Raw genomic sequence first — 19,959 nt, 5'->3', positions numbered from 1 at the left:
TAAGCATTAATGGCTTTCCTCTACTAGACCAAGGGTTCTCATACTATGGCCCATGGACCACCAGTGGTCCGTGAGCTTCATTCACGTGGTCTGTGGCACATCCACATTAAATATTGATTTTCATATGTATTTTTATTGCTTCTTTCTTTCTTATTACACAGCCATGAGAGTGGCTGCATAGTATAGCAAGCATGGATTTTTCGCATTCTACAGTGTTAAATTGAAAATACCCCTATGTCATTCTGATGCTTCCCATAAGCTCACTTTAAAACAAAACTGTACAAAATTTATAGTCCTGAACTCAGAAATGCTTGCTTAACAATCCTCTAAATTTTCACTACGATACACACAACAGTCATAGAGAACTGAGAGTTCAAAGTGGAAAACTCCAGACACCTGTTGGGAGTTCTCATAATTTGTTGAAATTAATTAGTCATGTTCACAGAGTATCTGTAATCCTATTACCGACCTTGGCCGATATGCTGACCTTCATCTTCTGCAGTTTAAAAGTAAAAAAAAATGCCTGCCAATTTTTAATTAGTTTAAGAAATTTAGCATTTAAGTCAAAGATAAGCCAGGGCATGCTCAGTAAGAGCCACAAGTCAGTGTTCTAACAGCCAGACTCACAGTTGCTGGGCTTGGCTAATCAAGGGGCCACAGCCACACCAGACCTTTATTTCACTTTCGACAGTCATGGCTTCCTGCAAAGAATCCTGGGAAGTGTAGTTTGTGAAGGGTGCTGAGAGGAGACTCCTATTCCCCTGACAGAGCTCCAGTGGCCAGAGCGGTTTAACAGTCAGCTGCTCTGATTGAAGCTCTGTGAGGGCAACAGGGCATGTCCTAGCAACTCTCGACACCCTTCACTAACTACATTTCTCAGGATTCTTTGGGGGAAGTCATGACTGTCTAAAGTGAAATAAAGGTGGTGTGGATGTGGCCAGTGACAGCTTTGGGGTAATTTGGGTGGAAGACTACATGTGCGTGCTGTAGAATAAAAATGTGGGGGAAATGCTGAAAAACAATGATACTGTTGAGAATGTTTTCCTTTTGGAAAGGAAAGTGGCTTCCCCTCTGCCCAGTGCCCACCCACCCAATCTCCTCCCCTCCTCCTTCCCTTCCTGCCTCCTCCTCCTCTCCCTGCCCCTCCCCAAGTCAGTTTCACCTATCCTAAGCATGATTGCATAGTAGTAAATACCAGTGAACTCAAAAAGCATGCAAATGATCAAACCTGTCCTCCCCTCCTCCTTCCTCCTATCCCTTTCCTCTTGCCCCTTTGTCCCCCTTTCTTTGCCCCTCATTCCCCCTCCCCTCCCCTCCCCTCCCCTTCCAATCCCACCCTTCCCCCTCTTCCTCCTTCTCCTCCCCTCTCCCCTCTCCCCTCCCCATTCTCCTCCCCCAGGGTTAGTTTCACATATCTTAAGCATGACTGCATTGGCAAATCCCATGAATAAATCCCATTGAACTCAATAAGCATGCAAATGTTCAAACCTCCCCTCCCCCTTCCTCCCATCATCTCCCTTTTGCCCCTTCCTTGCCCCTTCCTTCACCTCTCCCTCTGCCCTTCCAATCCCCTCCTTCCCCCTCCCTCCTCCATGGTCAGTTTTACCTAACCTAACCATGATTGCATGGGAGTAAATACTATTGAACTCAATAATCCCATTGAACCCAATGATCATACCTGTCTTTCCCCTCCTTCCCCTTTCCTCCCCTCCCTCCTCCCTTCTTCCTCCCCACCCCTCTTCCTTCTTCCTCCTCCCCTGTCTGCTCCAGCCCTCCCCCTCCCTCCCCCTCCCTCCCCCTCCCTCCCCCTCCCTCCCCCTCCCTCCTCCCAGAGAGGAGTGGTTAAGTGCTGAAATAATATATTTATTACTGAAAAGTTTTCATCTTCTTCAGCTGTTCTGATGAGAACAGTCTCAGGTTGCAGTCTCTAAGTTTCTTCAGTTTCTTCAGGAATGTCTCTTGATCCAGTAATAGTGGAAACAAGAGATCACTTCCAGATATATCAGGTTTAGGACTACTTCGCCTCAGCTTGACGTCCCTCAGTTATTGCAAATGCAACACATCTAGGTATTGCACCCTTAATATACTATAACTGTCACTTTGGCTACTGCACCCTTTGATTCCCATCAGAGCAGCTGAAGAAAGCAGAAACTCAATAATTTCACTATGAAATTTTCATATCTCTGTTTTGTTAGTCACTCTAATACTGTATGTATGTGATACTTTTCCAAAACAGATCCAAGTGACAGTGTCATTACTTAATACAATATACTGATTATTTCTTTACCAAGTCTCACAGTTTCTATGAAAGAAGAAATATAGAACAACGTAAGTCAACTCAAAGAATGGATAACAAAACATTATATTTTCTGACATAAATGCAACTGAAGAGCAGTTTGAATAAGGAGAGGAAATGAGAGATGATATTGCAGGCAGGAAGTATGAAGGAGAGCCTTACAAGTTTCCAGAAAGTGACCTACATTTAAAAGCCATAGCCCAGATAGTGTAGTGTGTGGTGCCTGAATGCAAATTCACAAACTACTTTCTAAACTCTGTATACCACTATTATGTTGCATTTGTGCACTTTTAAATTTAAAAGTATGAACACCAATTGGGGAGAAGATGCCTCTCCAGTATGCTTTAACTTTCAGCAATAAACAGGAATTTGACCAGTTAAACTCCAGGGGTGAAACTAATAGGAAAACTGAGTATGCTGGTTTTTCTGAAATATAATTATTGCAATGAAGAGTAAAAATGACCAGAAGTCTAGAAGTGCATGAGAGAGGGCACTGATGGAGGCAAAATAGGAAAGCAAAGTGAGGGCAAAACAGAAGTGGCAAAACTCTCTGTTTTGATATGTTGTATATGTTATCTTTTTGTACCCTCCTTAGAGATTGTTCTGATATTAAGCCATATATAGAGATAAGACATAAATAAATTAATAAAATATGAGCATAACCCACCATCTGGTTATACAGCAGAAGCCCAATAGAAATGCACAGGAATCATTCATTCAAAGGGCCTTGAGGAGGAAAACTTACTAGTGGTTTGTGATCAACAATAACATGTATAAGGTAGGGCAAAAATAACTAAAGCTGGAAGATTAATTAAATCCCACTTTGATCTCAAACGTTAGTATATAAATTCTTATCGAAGCACTTTGTTGCATTATGATGTTTTATCAGTTCTGATGATCTGAACATTTTATAGAATGAAAGAGATAACAAAATTAATGTCTTACATAGGCTCATCAATCAACATCTGTGCAGGCTGTTCCATGAAAGAGAGGCTATCATAGTTTAGGAAGACCTGGGAAACAATCTCCCCAATGATGAGGTCGCCCGGTTGGTAAAATTCATGAGGAATAGGGAGGGGATCATCATGTGTGCTGCAGTTAATGGAATGTGTCTTGCACACAGCATGACACAGTAATACAAGCAACAACAACAACACAAACATGATCCTGTTGAAAAATCTTCCTCTCCAAATGTCAATTCTCATGTTTCCATCAACAGCGCTGTATGTGGTTCTTATCTGTTCGCCTCCAAGTTCCCTTGAACGGTGGAAGATTATGCTGCTGCACTGATTTGCCGTTTAGCATCTTAGGGACTCTCTGCATCCCATCCTGGTCTTATATTTAATATAGGTTCTGTCTTTATCAGTGTTCCTGAACAGCATATTATATTTCTCCCATCACTTTTCCCTCTAAGGGTGAGTGATTACTAATATTTATATTATATTACCTGTTCAACCAGAAGTACAAATATTTTTTCCCTTGGTGTGCAAAGAAAAGAAAATATTTGGGAAGTGGAAGATTAACTGGGCAAGGAGAAAGGATGAAGAACAGGAATACTCATAATATATTTTGAGGGTTAAAAACCTTGGCAGAATAACTGATGGAAAAATTATCTAAAATATAAAGGAAAAATGGTCATACAGAGGAACTGTGCTTATGCCCAGATCCAGCTTTCAGCAAAGGAAGGGTTCTATATCTTTTTTCAGATTCTAATTGTTGATCTTGCTAATGATACCTGGATCCTCACTGTGTGCAAGAGGATGGAAGACAGTAATTTTGACAATCATAGGTGATTCTAATTGCACCTGTATGTTATTATCCATTGAAGATGCATCATGAATAACAAAACTAATAGGATTTGTTTCTCCTGAATTATATGACTATTATTTTCTTCTTCAATGGATAATCTGTGGCACTGTGCTTTGCCCCAAGGGAAAGGGCAAATGAAAAGAGGGATATCCCATATTTCCCAGGGTCCCACAGCTGACTAAGGGGTCAAAGAAGGCACAGACTCACAACTGGTCTGTTCCAAGGGTGGCTTTTTGTACAGTGGCTCTAATAGGCCACACTCACACCATACGTTTATTCTACTTCAAGCAGACATGGCTTCCCCCAAAGAATCCTGGGAAGTGTAGTTTGTGAAAGGTGATAAGACTCCTCATCAGAGCCCTATAATTTTCAGAGTGGTTCAATAGTCAGGTCCTCTTCCCAGAGAACTCAGGAAATTGAAGCCGTGCGAGGGGAATAGGGGTCTCCTAACAATTCTCAGCACCATTCACAAACTATGCTTCCCAGGATGCTTTGGGGAAGCCATGAATGTGTTCCTAGACTTCCAAACAGTATCCTTTCCCAGTCAGGCTGCCTAAGATAATGTTGACTGGACCTTGGTGGGCCGTGCAGATAGGGTTGCCATATTGCCCGGTTAGCCGGGTTTACCTGGATTCTATGCATGCCACCTGGCGCCCGGCTAGCCCTTTAGGTGGCCCGGATTCTCAGCTTTAATTAAAAAAAAAATTAAGTTTCTAGGTGGTCCGGTTCTCGAGATATACATAAAAACGTCAGCCGCCCCCCCGACTGTTAAATCTTTCTTTAAACAGTACTGTATAGCACTTCGTAGCTTTAACCCCGCCCGTTCAGGATTGCAGCCAATCAGGGATTGTGTTTCAGTTTCATTGACCTTAGGCAGTGTCTAGAAAACAAAATGGTGGTTTCACCCCCTGTTTATCTGAAAATCTCATAAATTGGGTAAGTATATACATTTCAGTTTTTTCCCCTCTTGTGTGCAGGAGTCAGATCTTGGGCAGTGTTTTGAAAACTTTCCCAATGCTTGCTTTTTGTAAAAGCAATGCTAATCCCATACGCCCAGAGTAAATCCCATTGAATTCAATAGGACTTACTTTTGAGTAGACATGGTTATGAATGTGCTGAAAATCAATGGGACTTTGGAGTGAATGTAAAAAAGAATTGTGTTTGTGCCCTCCAGTCCTATTTTAAAGCAAGTAGGCATGGCTTACTTAGGTATTACAGTTTTTATTCTGTAGGAAAGTAATACTGATTTTTAAAAAAATGAATACTGATTTTTCTGCAATGACCAACTGGTTTGACAATAAACTATTATATGGGCTGTATGTATTTGTACATCTGCAGTGTCTGCGTGTGCGTGTGCATGTATGGAATCTTTCCGACACCCCTGTGAGGTAGGGTTGGAAACCAAGGCAACTCACAACAAGAAATAAAGCCATTTAAAATCCAATAACCATAAAACAAGTATAAACAGTTGCAAAACAGCGTAAAGTGGCATGATTTGGAATTTTGGGTTGTGTGAATGAAGTTGCTTATCACTTGAAGTTGCATTTCTGTCCCTGTTTGAGTAAGCCCCACTGAATATGCTGGGACTTGCTTCTGAATAAATAAACTTAGGATTGCACTATAAATATCTTTACAGTTTGTGTAAATAATAAATATATTTGATAGTCATGCTTTTATATAAATATTTCTTCATTTATCATATTTTTGGTTGTGAGATGCTTAGTTTTCTGCCTTACTCATAGGAATCTTGTTGTGGTTGGTATGGTATTACATTTAGGAAAGTGTTACTGCCTTTTGTGTTGTTTTTTTCCTATTTGCATTTCACTTATCTTTAACCTCACTCCGTTACAGCCATAGAAGCAACAGCAGCATATGCAAGATAATTAACTCCCATTAGTGATAAGAACAAGAATTTATAATTATTATTTCAATTAAAACAAGAGGCTTATCAATACTTTGAAGAGGACCCGATATTTATTTTCTTTCTGAGCCCAGGACTGGGTCTTTCATGATGCCCGGGGGGGGGAGCAGGAGAGTAGTCCATAAGACAGACATCCTGGCATTGGTAATCTAATTAGCAAGGTATGTGTGGGGTTGTTGCACACTTCCAGGCCCAGTTTCATTTTGAGTATGGAGGTGGAACCTGTGTAGATGTGGTTGATCAAAGGGAGAAGAAATTTTGAGTTAAGCAAAGCTCTGCTTTTATAAAACCTAAGAAAAATACAGATACTTTGAATGTCTGAGTGCCTGCACCAGTGGAATACTGGAGGAACTTGTAAAGCTTGCTGCAACAGTATTTAGAACTCAGCATGTGGTGTGAAAGACTCCTTTTCCTAACATTTTGGCTTCTTGTTTTTCTCCACCCACCACATCTTTGAAATATATCGTATATGGTTAACCGTACTGTTGCCCTGACTTACTTTATGTTTGTTGCTATTTTGTGTTTTTATTATGTTTTTATATTGATTGTGTATTTTTATTGTTTTTATTATATTTGTAAGCTGTGCTGAGCTCTGTTTTTAACAGCAAAAGGGCAGGATATAAATTCTCTTAATCAATCAATAAATACTCCATAGTGTTGGAAACTAGAGTCTAGGCATTTAAGGCTAAAAATGTTGCTTTTAAAAAAAAGATTTCTCACATCTTTCCCCAGTTTTTGGTGGTAATTCCTAGGCACAAAAACAAAACAACTGGACAATCCAAGTATTAATATGGAAATATTTGCACAATATGCAAATAATATGCAAATAATTTGCACAATATGCAAATACTTTACATAATATGCAAATTAACCTGCCCGGATTTGTGGAACTGGAATATGGCAACCCTACGTGCAGAGTCCCCATCACCTGCGAGTTCCCTGTGGAATCCCTTCTATGCAGTCTTGGGGGAGACAACAAAATTAGTCAAGGAATGTTAAGGTGACAGGGATATCAAAGCATCAGAGAGGAGGCTGGTGGCAGGGAAAATTGTAACAAGGGACAAATGGGTAAAGTTTAGTATTATTTTATTTCTTTGCTGCTTAATATATATATAGAAATATTTATGTGATATAGATACTAAACATTATTATTATTATTATTATTATTATTATTATTATTATTATTTACATTTGTATACCACCCCATAGCCAAAGCTCTCTGGATGGTTTACAACAATTAAAAAAAAATTAAAAACAAATACACACATACACAAATTTAAAAACACTTTTTAAAAAAAGCAATTGAAAAGCACATGCTAAAATGCCTGGGAGAAGAGGAAAGTCTTGACCTGGCACCAAAAAGATAACAGTGTTGGCACCAGGCGCACCTCATCAGAGAGATTGTTCCATAATTTGGGGACCACCACTGAGAAGGCCCTCTCCCTTGTTGCCATCGTCCAAGCTTCCCTCAGAGTAGGCACCCGGAGGAGGGCCTTTGATGTCGAGTGTAGTGTACGGGTGGGTTTGTGTAGGGAGAGGCATGCCATCAGGTGTTGTGGTCCCAAGCTGTAAACATTAGACATTAAAACTGTCAGTAGAAACTACGCTTTATTAATGCACTAAAACTTTGTAGTATGCCAAAAAGGGAAGATCCAGCTTAGTGATCAGGGAAAGCATGGCCTGTGGGTGGGGGGAGAGAGATTTTTCTTCAAAAGATGTCTAAAGCAGGTTAGATAGTGCTTCCAGTATGGTAGGGGGAAGAACATTCCAAAGAACAGGATCAACAGCAGAAAGTGCCCTTTCAGCGGTCACTGCTATATTATGGTCTTTAACATGCAGTGTCACTAATAAGGGCTTTGCATATTATCTCAGTGATTTACCAGACCAATATAGGGACAGCCAATCTTTCAGCCAACTAGGTAACATGACATGATGAAAGTAAGTTTGCCATTTCACCCACAGTTTCACTTTGTTGGCATGATCCCAACACAGCATTGGATGAGGTAGTTAATTTGCCTTCAGCACATTGATAACTGCAGCCTTATCCTATCCTATCCTATCCTATCCTATCCTTGCTTAGAAAAACTGATATTCCATTATATAACTTGATGTATATCTATCCGAGGATTGTTAAATTAATGTAGCTGCAACCAAAGACTCTCAAATTCCTTGGCAATTTCACTCTGTGCATAGACTTTGTCCCTATTTGCTATTTCTATACAAGGTATATTGGAGTTTGTCAATAATCTTGGCCTGGGGTATACTGACATATTTCAGAATAAGCATCCCATCAGCCTCAGTTTCTATTTCTATTTCCATTATTTTCATACTTGGTGGAGGTGGGAAAAGTATGACATTACATTTCAAGTTATCTCTTGGAGGAGCTTTATGGTATTGTCAATGATAGGGATCAGAAATATCAGAACAGTAGCAGGGGACGATGGCTTCAGACCATTCCATCTGCTGATACTAGGTTGCAGGAAACTGGTGACTTGGCCTCTGAGACTCTTAGCATGGTGGTGCTTTAATCCAATGCCAGGTCACTGTGCAATACAATTACCCTAATCTAGGATTTAATTAGACCCTTGTTGGACTGTTTTTTGACAGTGTTCTCATAATGTGTTGAAATTAATTAAAACTCAGCCATGTTCACAGAGTACCTGTAATGCTATTACTGACTTTGCCCCATACTCTGACCTTCATCTTCTGCAGTTTAAAAAATGCCTAGCTAATTTTTAATTAATTTAAGAAATTTAACATTAAAGTCAACGATAAGCCAGGGCTTGCTCAGTGAGAACCACCTGTCAGTGTTCTAAAAGCCAGACTCACAACTACTTGGCTTGGCTAATCAAGGGGCCACACCCACTCCAGATCTTTATGTCACTTTAGACCAGCCTTTCCCAACCAGTGTGCCTCCAGATGTTGTTGGACCACAATCCCCATCTTTCCTGACCATTGGCAATTTACTTATCCTGAGCATGATTGCATGGGAGTAAAACCCACTGAACTCAGTAAGCATGCAAATGATCAAACCTTCCCTCCTCCTCCCCTCCCCTGATGCCTGCTTCCCTCCCTGTCCTTCCCTCTGCCCTTCCTCCCCTCCTTCCCTAGCCCTGCCGTTTCTCTTCCTCCCCTCCCCATTCCCTGTGGGCAGTTTCACCTATCCTAAGCAGAGTAAATCCCATTGAATTAAATAAGCATGCAAATGATTAATCCATTCTCAGCAAACTTGCACAGGATCCTATTCCTTATCTCCTGGATTAAAAAGCAGAGAAATTCACTAATAGGCAAAAAACCTTGTGGTTTAAGAACCTACTTACAGCCAACAGATATTTCTATCAAACTTTAAAAAGCAGGGAAATTGGGCAGCTATAGTGAATGCACCAGGGAGCAGGAGACCTGACCTATCTGAGATATTGTACTGCCCTACTAATTTGTCAAAATGCAAACACAATTTGGGTTGGTCTTTCACAGTCCAATCCACTTCCTGTGTAGCTTGGAAGAATTTGGTAACATGTGCCCCTGAACATATGGTGAATGGTGACAACACCAGCAATCAGCCCAAATAACAGAAACAAGACATGTGCTGTACTGATTTTGTTTTAGCAGGGAGGAAGCAACAATATTAAGACAGTTTATATAATTCAGATAGTCATTTTAAATATGTTTGATTTACTTTGCAATTTTAGTGAAGTTTCCTATAGGAAATCATTTTCTTTTATTTCTGTTTCTGTGAATATGTGAACTACAGCAACACTTTGCAACAAAAGCAATTGTGGAATAATGGCACTGACTATTCTGCAGAATAATTTCCAATGGACATGAGGAGTGTCTCAGTTTGCACAAGATAAAACAGTGGAAGGTGAAATATATACTAGAAAAGTCTAGGTGTGCTCTATGTTTTTAATTGACCATGCCCACTTTTCATTAAGTGAAGTGGTTTAAGCATAGCAGGGTGAAAACATCTTGGGCAGGCCAAGTTTGTTTTTTCAACAGCTACATTTATTGCTTAAATAGCAACATAGTGTAATCAATCTAATTTTAGATCAAACTGCAGTTTCAGATTCAACTGTTAATGCACCCAAAATTAAAACAGGGTTGTGCATGGTTCACGTCAATTAACAAGAATATGAATAGAGATGTTTTCTTAAGCAGCACAATGAAAAGATGGACATATTCTTTCATTTTGTTTTCCTTATTACTTGCTCCCTGCTATTCAGTTCAGGCCTCAGCACAATAATGTAGCATTTAGGTGAAAAGATGCAACCCAGCAATCCAGCACTAGAGGACAGGATGGAGAAGATCTCCACAGCCACCATATATTTCCCTTTAGAGCTCAGGTAGGTTGGAACAAAGGACAGCCAAACACTGCAAAACACCAACATGCTGAAAGTGATGAATTTGGCCTCATTAAAACTGTCAGGTAACTTCCTGGCTAGAAAAGCCACAATGAAACTCACAATGGCCAGGAAGCCCATATAGCCCAAGACACAGTAAAACATGGTAGCTGAACCTTCATTACATTCCAGTATGGTTTTTCCATGCAATGAGTGCATGTCCTTATCTGGGAATGGAGGGGAAGTACTTAACCAAAAAATGCAAACGCCAACTTGAATAAAGGTGCAGCAAAGAACAACAGAATGTGCCATTCTTTTGCCCACCCATTTTCTCATCCTGGCACCTGGTTTGGTTGCCAAGAATGCCACAACCACAGTGATGGTCTTTGCCAGCACAGAAGAGAGGGCCAAAGAGAAGATTGTGCCGAAAGCAGCTTGTCGGAGAAGACAGGTGACCTTTCCAGGTTCTCCAATGAAGAGGAAAGAGCAGAGGAAGCAAAGGAGGAGGGAGATGAGAAGGATGTAGGTGAGGGTCCGGTTGTTGGCTTTGACTATGGGAGTGTCCTTGTGCTTCATAAAAATTCCAAGTACTAAAGTGGTGATGAAAGAGAAAGAAATAGCAATGATAACTAAGATAGTTCCTAAATCTTCTTTGTAGGAGAGATAGCTTACAACTCTTGGAATGCACTGACTTTGGTCTTTGTTGGGATAATGATCTTCCGGACAATTGATGCAGGCATCCATGTCTTTAAAAAGAAGAAAGAGAAGAGCTGTTTAAGTAATTCTAAATGTTGAACATATCTGTCTAAAGAAGACAGTTATAAAGGTTTGTGGGAATGCATCCTTTTGTGCTCCTGCAGTTCTTTTATCCAGCTTGTCTTTTAAACTGATAAAAATAATGTTAATTTGTATATGTTCTTTTATTTTTTTTAAGTTTGTAATTTGGACCACCATTATCCTAATGCAATGGATGCACATTCTTTGCCAAAGGGTGTTTTCAGTGACAGTTCCGTGATTGTGGAATGCCCTTCCTGGTGAGGAGTATCCGTCTCCTCCATTATTGACTTGGAGGAGGAATTTAAAATTCATTCCTGTTTACCCAGGAATTTGATGGCTGAAATACACAGTTCTTGGAAAGTTTGAGAACACTGGCTGAGAAAATGTTTTAAGTCCTTTTAGTAACTGTTTTTAGAATGCTGTAAAATATTGATGTGTTTCCTGCAGTGGGCTCCATTGGGAGGAAGGGCAGGATATAAAAGGAATAAAAAGTTATGTACCATATTATGTTCTGGAAATTGCTTTATATAATTTTACTTTATGCCTCTTACCTTTCTTGCCAGAAAACATCCCTTCTGGACATGGAGCACAATCATAGCAGCAAAATCTTTCTCCTTCCTTCTTTTTCCTGCTGTAGCCAGGATAGCAGTAGTCGTTGCACACAGAAAGGGGCAGCACCTGCACAGAAACATGAACGATCATTAGCAGTAAGGCAAGGCATCTATGACACACAATTTCCCTCCCTAAAAAAAAGGGAAAAAAAGGATACCACAGATCTAACCTTTTGTAGTGCACCACAGGAGAACCCAGAACTCAACAGAAATATTCCTAAACTATCCCATCAGAGAAGACCTCCTCTGTGATTCACAGAGTCGTCCATAAGGTTGAAATTAGACTTTTACTGAGGGTTTTTTGGCAGGTCTGCAAATAATGAGGTGAGCTTTAGATCATACAGTCTGATAGTACTGTCCCTTTGCTGAAGCTGTCGGTATATGCTTGAGAGATGGTGGTGCGTGTTCCTATGTTTGAGCCAATTTTCTTCTCTACAGAGATGATTTGCCCAAAAGAAAATAAAAGAAATTTATTGTCCAGCTTTTCTCAACCTTTGAGTCCCCAGATGCTGCTGGACTACATTTCCCATCATTCCTGACCATTGGCCATGCTTGCTAGGGCTGATGGAAGTTGTAGTCCAACAACATCTGGGGACCCAAAGGTTGGGAAAGGCTGTTATAGTCTAAACCTCTGCAGAGCTGCTCTCTCAACACCTAATAAGAATTAAACTTGATTAATCAGTTTAATCTGTTTTATTTCAAAAACTAATGCTTGAATGCTCAATTCAGGAATCTGACTTAAAGCATACCCAACATGTAGCTGTCCAGCTGCCTCTTGAATACTCCCATTGCTGGTCCAACATTGGAGGCATTCAAGAAACAGCTGGACAGCCACCTGTTGGGTATGCTTTCAGTTGGATCCCTGCATTGAGCAGGGGGTGAATTTGATGGCTTTATTTATTTATTTAAAATATTTCTATCCCACCCTTCTACCCTACAATAGGGCACTCAGGGCGGCTACAATAAATTTGCACACATTTGTAACAAAATACAAAATAAAAACACAAACATTACAGTAAATTAAAATGCATAAAATACAATTAAAATACTTACAATGCATTATGCATACACATACACACACTTACAAACATACATACATGTATATATGTGCATACACATATGAGGGAGTGAGAATAAAATAACTTAAAATATAAAAATAAAAGATAAAAAACTGAAAACAGAATCAGGCTGACCCGTCAGTTCCTCCCAAAGGCTCTCCGGAACAAAAGAGGTTTTACAAGTTTCCAGAAAATCATCAGGGAGGGAGCAAAGTGGGCTTCTTGGGGCAGGGCATTCCAAAGTCTGGGAGCCACAATTGGAAAAGCTGTCTTCTGCGTGCCTGTCAATCTAACTTCTTTCATTCCAGGCACACAGAGGAGACCAGAGGCAGATGATCTTAAATCCAGGGTAGGAACATATGGACATAAGCGATCCTTTAAGTACACTAGCCCAAGGCCATTTAGGTCTTTAAAGGTCAAAGCCAGCACTTTGAATTGGACTTTATTGAATTGAATTGCACTTAGCTCATATGATATAAGCTGGTTACATAACAGCAATTTCAACAATAATTGTTGGGGCTCAGGGTTTCCTATTTGTTTTTTAAATAAAGATGAAATCATGAAGACAAATAAACTGGGAACTTCTCAGGAATATGGGATAATGCAGGTAAAGCATCAAATTAGTTAATTACATATCACCACTCTTCTTTTACATTGTTTAGTTTACAGTATATATCTACTTGACATTAAAAATTTTAAATAATTATTTATTTGAATGAATAAATAGTAAAAATACACAGTTTCATATAAAATGTTTTTATATGTCATTCAAATAAATAAATAGTAAACATCTTTAGAAAGAAAGGAAAGATCTACAGTAGGGACCCATTCATATGGTGGGTTAGGTTCCAGAGCCCTGCCGAAAAGCGAAAATAACTGAAAAGTGGAACCTGTACACACATTGCTTACCTTAACACTGATGGCTGCCGTAATGGTGCTGCTGCCTATCTGAAGATCCTCTGCCACACACTCTGGATAGGCTGCGCTAACACCCGGAGCTGCAGCTGCAAACTCCAAAAAGGGGGAAAGGAGATAAGCTGCTTTGCAAGCTCCCGGCGGGCCGCACTGGCAGACACTGCCGGGGGTGAGTGGGAGAGAAACCACCGCCACCACAAGCTCCTGTCAGGCTGCACTGACAGACACCTATGGGGGCGAGAGGGAGAGAAACTGCTGCCACCACGAGCTCCAAGCGGGCCGCAGTAGCAAGTGTCGCTGATCAAAACCACCGTGCGCTGCAGGTAGGCTGCAGTAGCGGGCACTGCCAACCAGAAGCGCAAGGCATGGGGAGGAAAAAACAACAACAGCCCCCAACCCCAAACATGCTGTCTCACAACTCAGACTGAATCAGAATGGTGCCCAAAGCCCTTCTCGGATGCCATATTCGCAGAATGCTGAGAAGTGGAATGCCGAAAAGCGGGACCCTACTGTATAGGCTTTTGCATTCTTTTAAAGCCACCCTTCAGGCTTATGCAAGCAATTGAGAAGATATCTTTCTGTAATAGTGAAAGATTTCTGATTTTAAAATATTACACGGTTTTATTTCATATTTCTATGATAGTTGCAAACTGCTTTGATTTTTTATACTGAGTAATGGTATACAAATATTTTTATAAATAAATAAGAATAATTCAAGCGGAATAATGAACTGGCCTAATAGACATTTTCTCTCATATATATTCAGTTATTTGTCACTAAGTCTCACCTGATTAAACCTTTGGTGCCAGACAATTTGGTCATCATGAATGGTTAGCTCTTTGCCTGGAGGAGCCTGAGGTTCCAGTCTTCCAACTTTTACTCTAACCACCGAGCCATTGGGGAACATCAGCCAGTTTGTAACATCAAAACCTGCAACTAATTCTCCATTGTCGTCAAAGCGCACAATATCTCCAACGTTGTTGTTGAATGTGATGTGCCTTAAAAAATGATGTACCTAGATTCAAATATCAAGAAAAGGATAGCTCAATCTTGAAATTGTTTCAGTGAGCTTCATAAGGCGTTTCATACTCTTTATTTATTTTTGTACTGTATATGAGCTGACTCTACATTTCTAGGTGGCAATTTCCCTCATTTGTCCCAGCTTCAAAATTCACTATTTATAATGAGGTTGGCATTGATTATCCAAATGGATCTGTAAAGAACAACAGTACCAAAGCAAACCCAAACAATTTTGATGGATTTTTTAAAATGAGGACATAGAGTTCCTTTTACCACTGGATCATCTGTTGAGTTGTAATTACCTGCCATGGCTGCACATCCTGACCTATGAGTCTGCGTAGGGACCTTCTGTGTTTGAAGCTGGATTTATACATGGCATGCAAAGCATGCGCCACAGCATAGACAGCATTGTAGACACTGTAGCTGTGGCCACTCATCTTCATTTCAAACAGAATACCAGGAATGCTTTCCAGCTTCTCCTCCCCAGTGCACGTTTTCTTCTCAGCTTTCTCCTGCTCTTTAGACATTTTTATTGAACAGCTGAAGGCCTGTTCCCAGAAGTCTTGGATAAAACCATCTCCTTTGGCCCAGGAAGGTCTTATTCCCTCAGTAAACTTTTGGAATCCGAATGGCTGATTTGAGTGAGCAGTGAAGGATATGGAGCCATGGAATGTCTGCATATTCCAAGTCTTTTGAAAGGACACTGATGTGAAGTCCCAGTGGGATGTAATAATCCACACTTTACTGAGAGGAGGCAAATCCAAATGGGATGCTAGAAACAGAAATATCCTCACAATCTGAAAGGATGGAGGTTCTCCATAGATAAAGAATACATTGGCTTTTTCCTCAAAGATAACGTCATAGGTTTGCCAGTGATGTATAAACAAATCTATTAACTTATCCACATAATTCCATTTTGGCATTCTTACTATGAAGGCATAACAGATGCCATTCTCAGAAAGCATTGGCACCATTGTCTGTAAAAACTGGTCCCCTCTGTCATCATCCACAGCCCCGACCCCAACCCACTTCCATCCGAAATGCTGAAGTAACCGCACAACTCCCAATCGCTGGTGGGCTTCGGTGGGAACCATTTGGTACAAAAATGGGAATAGTAGTTTGGAATTTTGTAGTGGCAAAAATGAACCATAAGTGAGCTGAAATAAAATGTGTAATAACTTTTGGGATGAAGGAAATGTTATATCTTAGATTCCAAGAATTGTAGTGATTTCTGTAGCTCATCTAGTCCAACACCCCTGTGTTATGCCAGAAATTCACAATTAGGCTACTCCCAACAAACAGCTCCTTAGCTTCTATTTAAGACCTCTGGTGAGAGAGAGCCCACACACCCCTTGGCAATTGGTTCTGCTGGTGAACTGCATGTAAAGTTTTCCTAATGATCAACCAATCAAGTCCTGTCCTTTGGGATAGTATAATATGTTTTTGCCCTCTTCTGTTTAAAGGTCTTTCTGGTGTTTGAGAAGATATCCAACGTCCCCTCTTTAATTTCCTCTTTTCTAGATCTAAAATACCAAATTCCTTCAATTTTTATTCATAGAATCTGTTTTCTATAACCCTGTCAATATTCCCCACCCCCACGTATTCATTCCTAATTGTTAAACTATAATACTGTGATGGCGGGGGCCATAAGCTGCATTGTCAGGTGGAAGGGAGGCATGCAAGCTGGTGAAGCCAATGTCTGATTCTTATTAACTTCATCACTGTCACTAAGATCATATCCTGTCGTCACTAAACACCCAATCTGCTCCCTTTATTGCATAGAATGTAATTGCAATCTGCTGTGCAACAAGCAACAAAACCTTAGACCAATTATATCCACAACAATGTGTGTTTTACTTAGATTTAAATATTAAACACATTCATAAAAATGTTTTTAGGAACCCCTGTTAGGAACCCCTGGCCCCTTCCCAATTATGTGTGTGTGTATGTGTGTTTGAGTAGGTGTGCGTCACTCTGAACCATTCAGTTCAGCTTCTGGGTCTCTTTGTGGCCTTCTCTTAGCTCCTTTCTGCTATAGCCCCTCAACTTTGCCTGTAACATTTCCTGGCATTCTGGCTCTTTTAAAATATTTCAGCTCTTTCTTTCATATGCAGCTCTTCAGTTCTTCCTATCTGAAGGCTGAACCTTTGACCCTGCTGGGTACTTTTAACCTTCCTGAACAAAACAACCGCCAGGATGCTATTTTCAAAGGAGACAATAGGCACCGACATCAGCACCAGCATGTTTTCAGCAATCCCTTTGATGGAAGAGAAAGAGTTGTCTAATGCCATGAGATTAGTCGAGGAGGGTGATCTCTCAGGCTGTTCTCTGCTAGGCAACAGCACAAGTCAGCATGGTAAAGGGGAACATTTGCAGCAGCAGGCACACCCTGCACAGTGCCATCCAATGCCCCCAGTGCTCCTGTAGTGACCTCCCAAACTAAAATGAGCTGGAAGTCTGATAATTCACTACTGTAGTGGCACAGCATTGTTTGCAACCACTTTGAGATGGAAGTAGATCCCAGCACTTCTCTCTGCTGGCACCATAAGTATACAATGAACAGGGGTAACGGGTATAGCACTAACATTAAGGTGAAAAAACAAAGAATAGCTATGGTCATTTTACTTTTGTATTTTAAGTTTTAAAGGTGGCTACCGCAAAAACACCTTGAGCTTCCTGTGTGCGATTTGACAGGATTAATCCCCTCTGCAGGATCTACCATGTCTCTGAATTTCATACAGCTGTGTGGAAAAAAAAGGTTATGGCCATTTTGGTTCCCCAATTGAATTCAATGGGATTTCCAGAGATTTGTGTGTCTGGATTACAAAAGACATCTGAGGGTTGGGCCTGATAGGGGTGGGGCAGAAGTGGATCATCACACAGAGCGTCAGACTTGATCCAGATCACCTAATTGGACCCCAAATTTGATTCAGAGGGCTCATGTACAACCCTAGTAATTGATGAGAAATCCTTGTGTAAAGTTATCTAATGAGGTGTGAGTCAACCTGCTGGTATCATCATCAAACCTGCAATTAACCAATCTGCTCAAGTTTCATGAGGAAGATAGTATGGCACAATTGTGAAAGGTCCATATCCTCATGCACACAGCATACCTGTGGAGTGTTGTAAAGTGTTGAAATGATGGCCATATTGACAGAGATCTCAGAGAAACATCCTCCAACAATAGTTATCAGATTGTTCTGGTTCTGACATTTGAAGTTGGGGACAAACCTCTGTTGTGTGGAAAGGAGGCTGAGAGTTGCTTTATAGGTCATTCTTGCAGTCAAGTAGCTATTGAGGATGCGGAATCCCAGTGAGATATTTGACAAGATTGTTACATTCTCGTTGATCTCTTTCACAGCAAATGTTAAGGCCATGATATGCTGGTAGTTCTTTGGCACTGAACTGAAATAAGCGTTATAGCTATTTAATAAAATGACCACAACAATAACAAAAAATCATTTTTACTAATCATCAGCATCCATCCAAATGTTTTCAACAGGGAAGTGAACCTTAGAACCATAAAAGATAATACTCTGGAGAAAAATGATCTGAAATAGATATTCCTCCCATGAAGAGCTAAATGGTCTAAATGCTCTGGGATCATTCCAGAGCTTAATAAACTATTCCTGGAACTTATTTTTGTCAATTCCTGTACATACCAAGAACAGCAGTCAGCCCGAAGTATGGCTGTATAAATGTGTTAGGTTTGCATCCAATGCTAGTCATACTCAGATAAAAGGCCCTTGCAATTAATGGACATGGCTTAATTAAGCTTATGTAATTTCAACAAGTCTTCTCTGAGTATAACAGTGGATACAACTATGTGTCTTCTATATTTGGGGTATGCATCAGATCTGGATGAACCCTGTATCCCTTGCCAAATCATGCTCATTCAGAGAGATTCAGGAGATATAAAAGATGAATCAGGCTCCCTTTAAATCATGTCTAGGTTCTCTGAAAGCCTTGTGATTGATTTGTAGGTAAAGGGAGAGACATGCAGCCACTGCATCTGGAAAAAAATGAACATTTCTCCTCACAAGGGTTGGGAGAGGGGGGAAGGAGAGATGTGGAACTGTAATGTTGTGGCTGACAGCTCTAGCATCCAACCATGGAATAACTTTATCAGGGCTGTCCTTTGCACTTCCAATCACCATGCTTTTGGGAATGAGGTAGAAGAAGCTCACCAGGAGTTTTATCACTGAGTGAAGCCCTAATCCTAACCCTGTGTGCATATGACACATCACACAACAAAGAGAGCAGGAAACAGGAAATAAAAGGAGGGAAGGCAATCCCTTTTAAAAGCATCATATCATTAAAGGCCCTCCTTGCACTATACAGTGGGCACATATATTTTCTCAATACATCACCCATCTACTCCACCAAGGATGAAGTATTTACTTTCTTTCTATGACTTTGGTGCAGTTAAAAAAATAACCCTCCCCCAGCAATAAAATAGTTTTTAATTAATCATGACTGCTTGATTCCTCCAGACATTTTGAGCATTTATCATGATTTGCTTGCACAATGCTTACACAGAGTTATATTATCTCTTATCTTTATTGAGCATACATTCTGATTTGCTCATGGGGCAATCATACAACAATGATAATCTGTCCTGTGTGCATCCTGATTTGCTTAATGGGCGTTCATATACAGTATCTTCCCATGAGTTAATCATTCATTTCACACATTTCAGTGCATTTGACTGTCCCTTTCCAAACTGCAAAAAATCCAATTCTTTTTTAAAAGACTGCGGTGTTTTTGTGTGTGAGAGAGAGAAAAGGGAGGAGCTAGAGTGATAGAAACCTTTACACTTTCACTGCACAAACCTAAAGTTCCGGTGTATGTTTGAATTCCTCATGAAAAAACAGTGACTGTCTGGGGCACCCTTACTTAAGAGTGTGCCTAAGATGTAGGCTTACAAATTATACACAAGCCACTTTTAAACACTCCCAAAATTAAATTTAATGGCACCTACCACAAAAGCATCTTCCCTGAAATTTGTCAGGTTTATTAGAGACATCTCTAAGATATTTGCTATCCTCATAGAAGCTGACCACAAAATGTTATGGGAAAGTAAGTGAATGCTTTTTTAAAAAAACAAACAAAACAAAATTGTAAAAAGTTGTCATTGCAGCTATCCTTTTGGCACTTTTCATCCCCTCAGAATGGCTAACGTATCTGCCCATCCCAAATAATAACAGATGGTTGT

General features: G+C 40.3%; 1 protein-coding gene across 1 annotated transcript; it reads right to left on the bottom strand.

Moving 5' to 3' along the window:
- Positions 1 to 10,207: 10,207 nt before the first annotated feature.
- Positions 10,208 to 18,121, bottom strand: LOC133367654 (vomeronasal type-2 receptor 26-like). Its single transcript, XM_061591750.1, has 6 exons — positions 17,858 to 18,121; positions 15,047 to 15,901; positions 14,512 to 14,739; positions 13,719 to 13,820; positions 11,692 to 11,818; positions 10,208 to 11,109 (listed from the first exon to the last, which is right to left on the bottom strand). The coding sequence occupies exons 1-6, from the start codon at positions 18,119 to 18,121 to the stop codon at positions 10,208 to 10,210; spliced, it is 2,478 nt and encodes an 825-aa protein (XP_061447734.1).
- Positions 18,122 to 19,959: the final 1,838 nt, after the last annotated feature.

This window comes from Rhineura floridana, chromosome 11, assembly GCF_030035675.1.
Source record: "Rhineura floridana isolate rRhiFlo1 chromosome 11, rRhiFlo1.hap2, whole genome shotgun sequence".
NCBI lineage: Eukaryota > Metazoa > Chordata > Lepidosauria > Squamata > Rhineuridae > Rhineura > Rhineura floridana.
The sequence above is the reverse complement of the archived record's forward strand: the minus strand, read 5'-3'. Positions and strand labels throughout refer to the sequence as shown.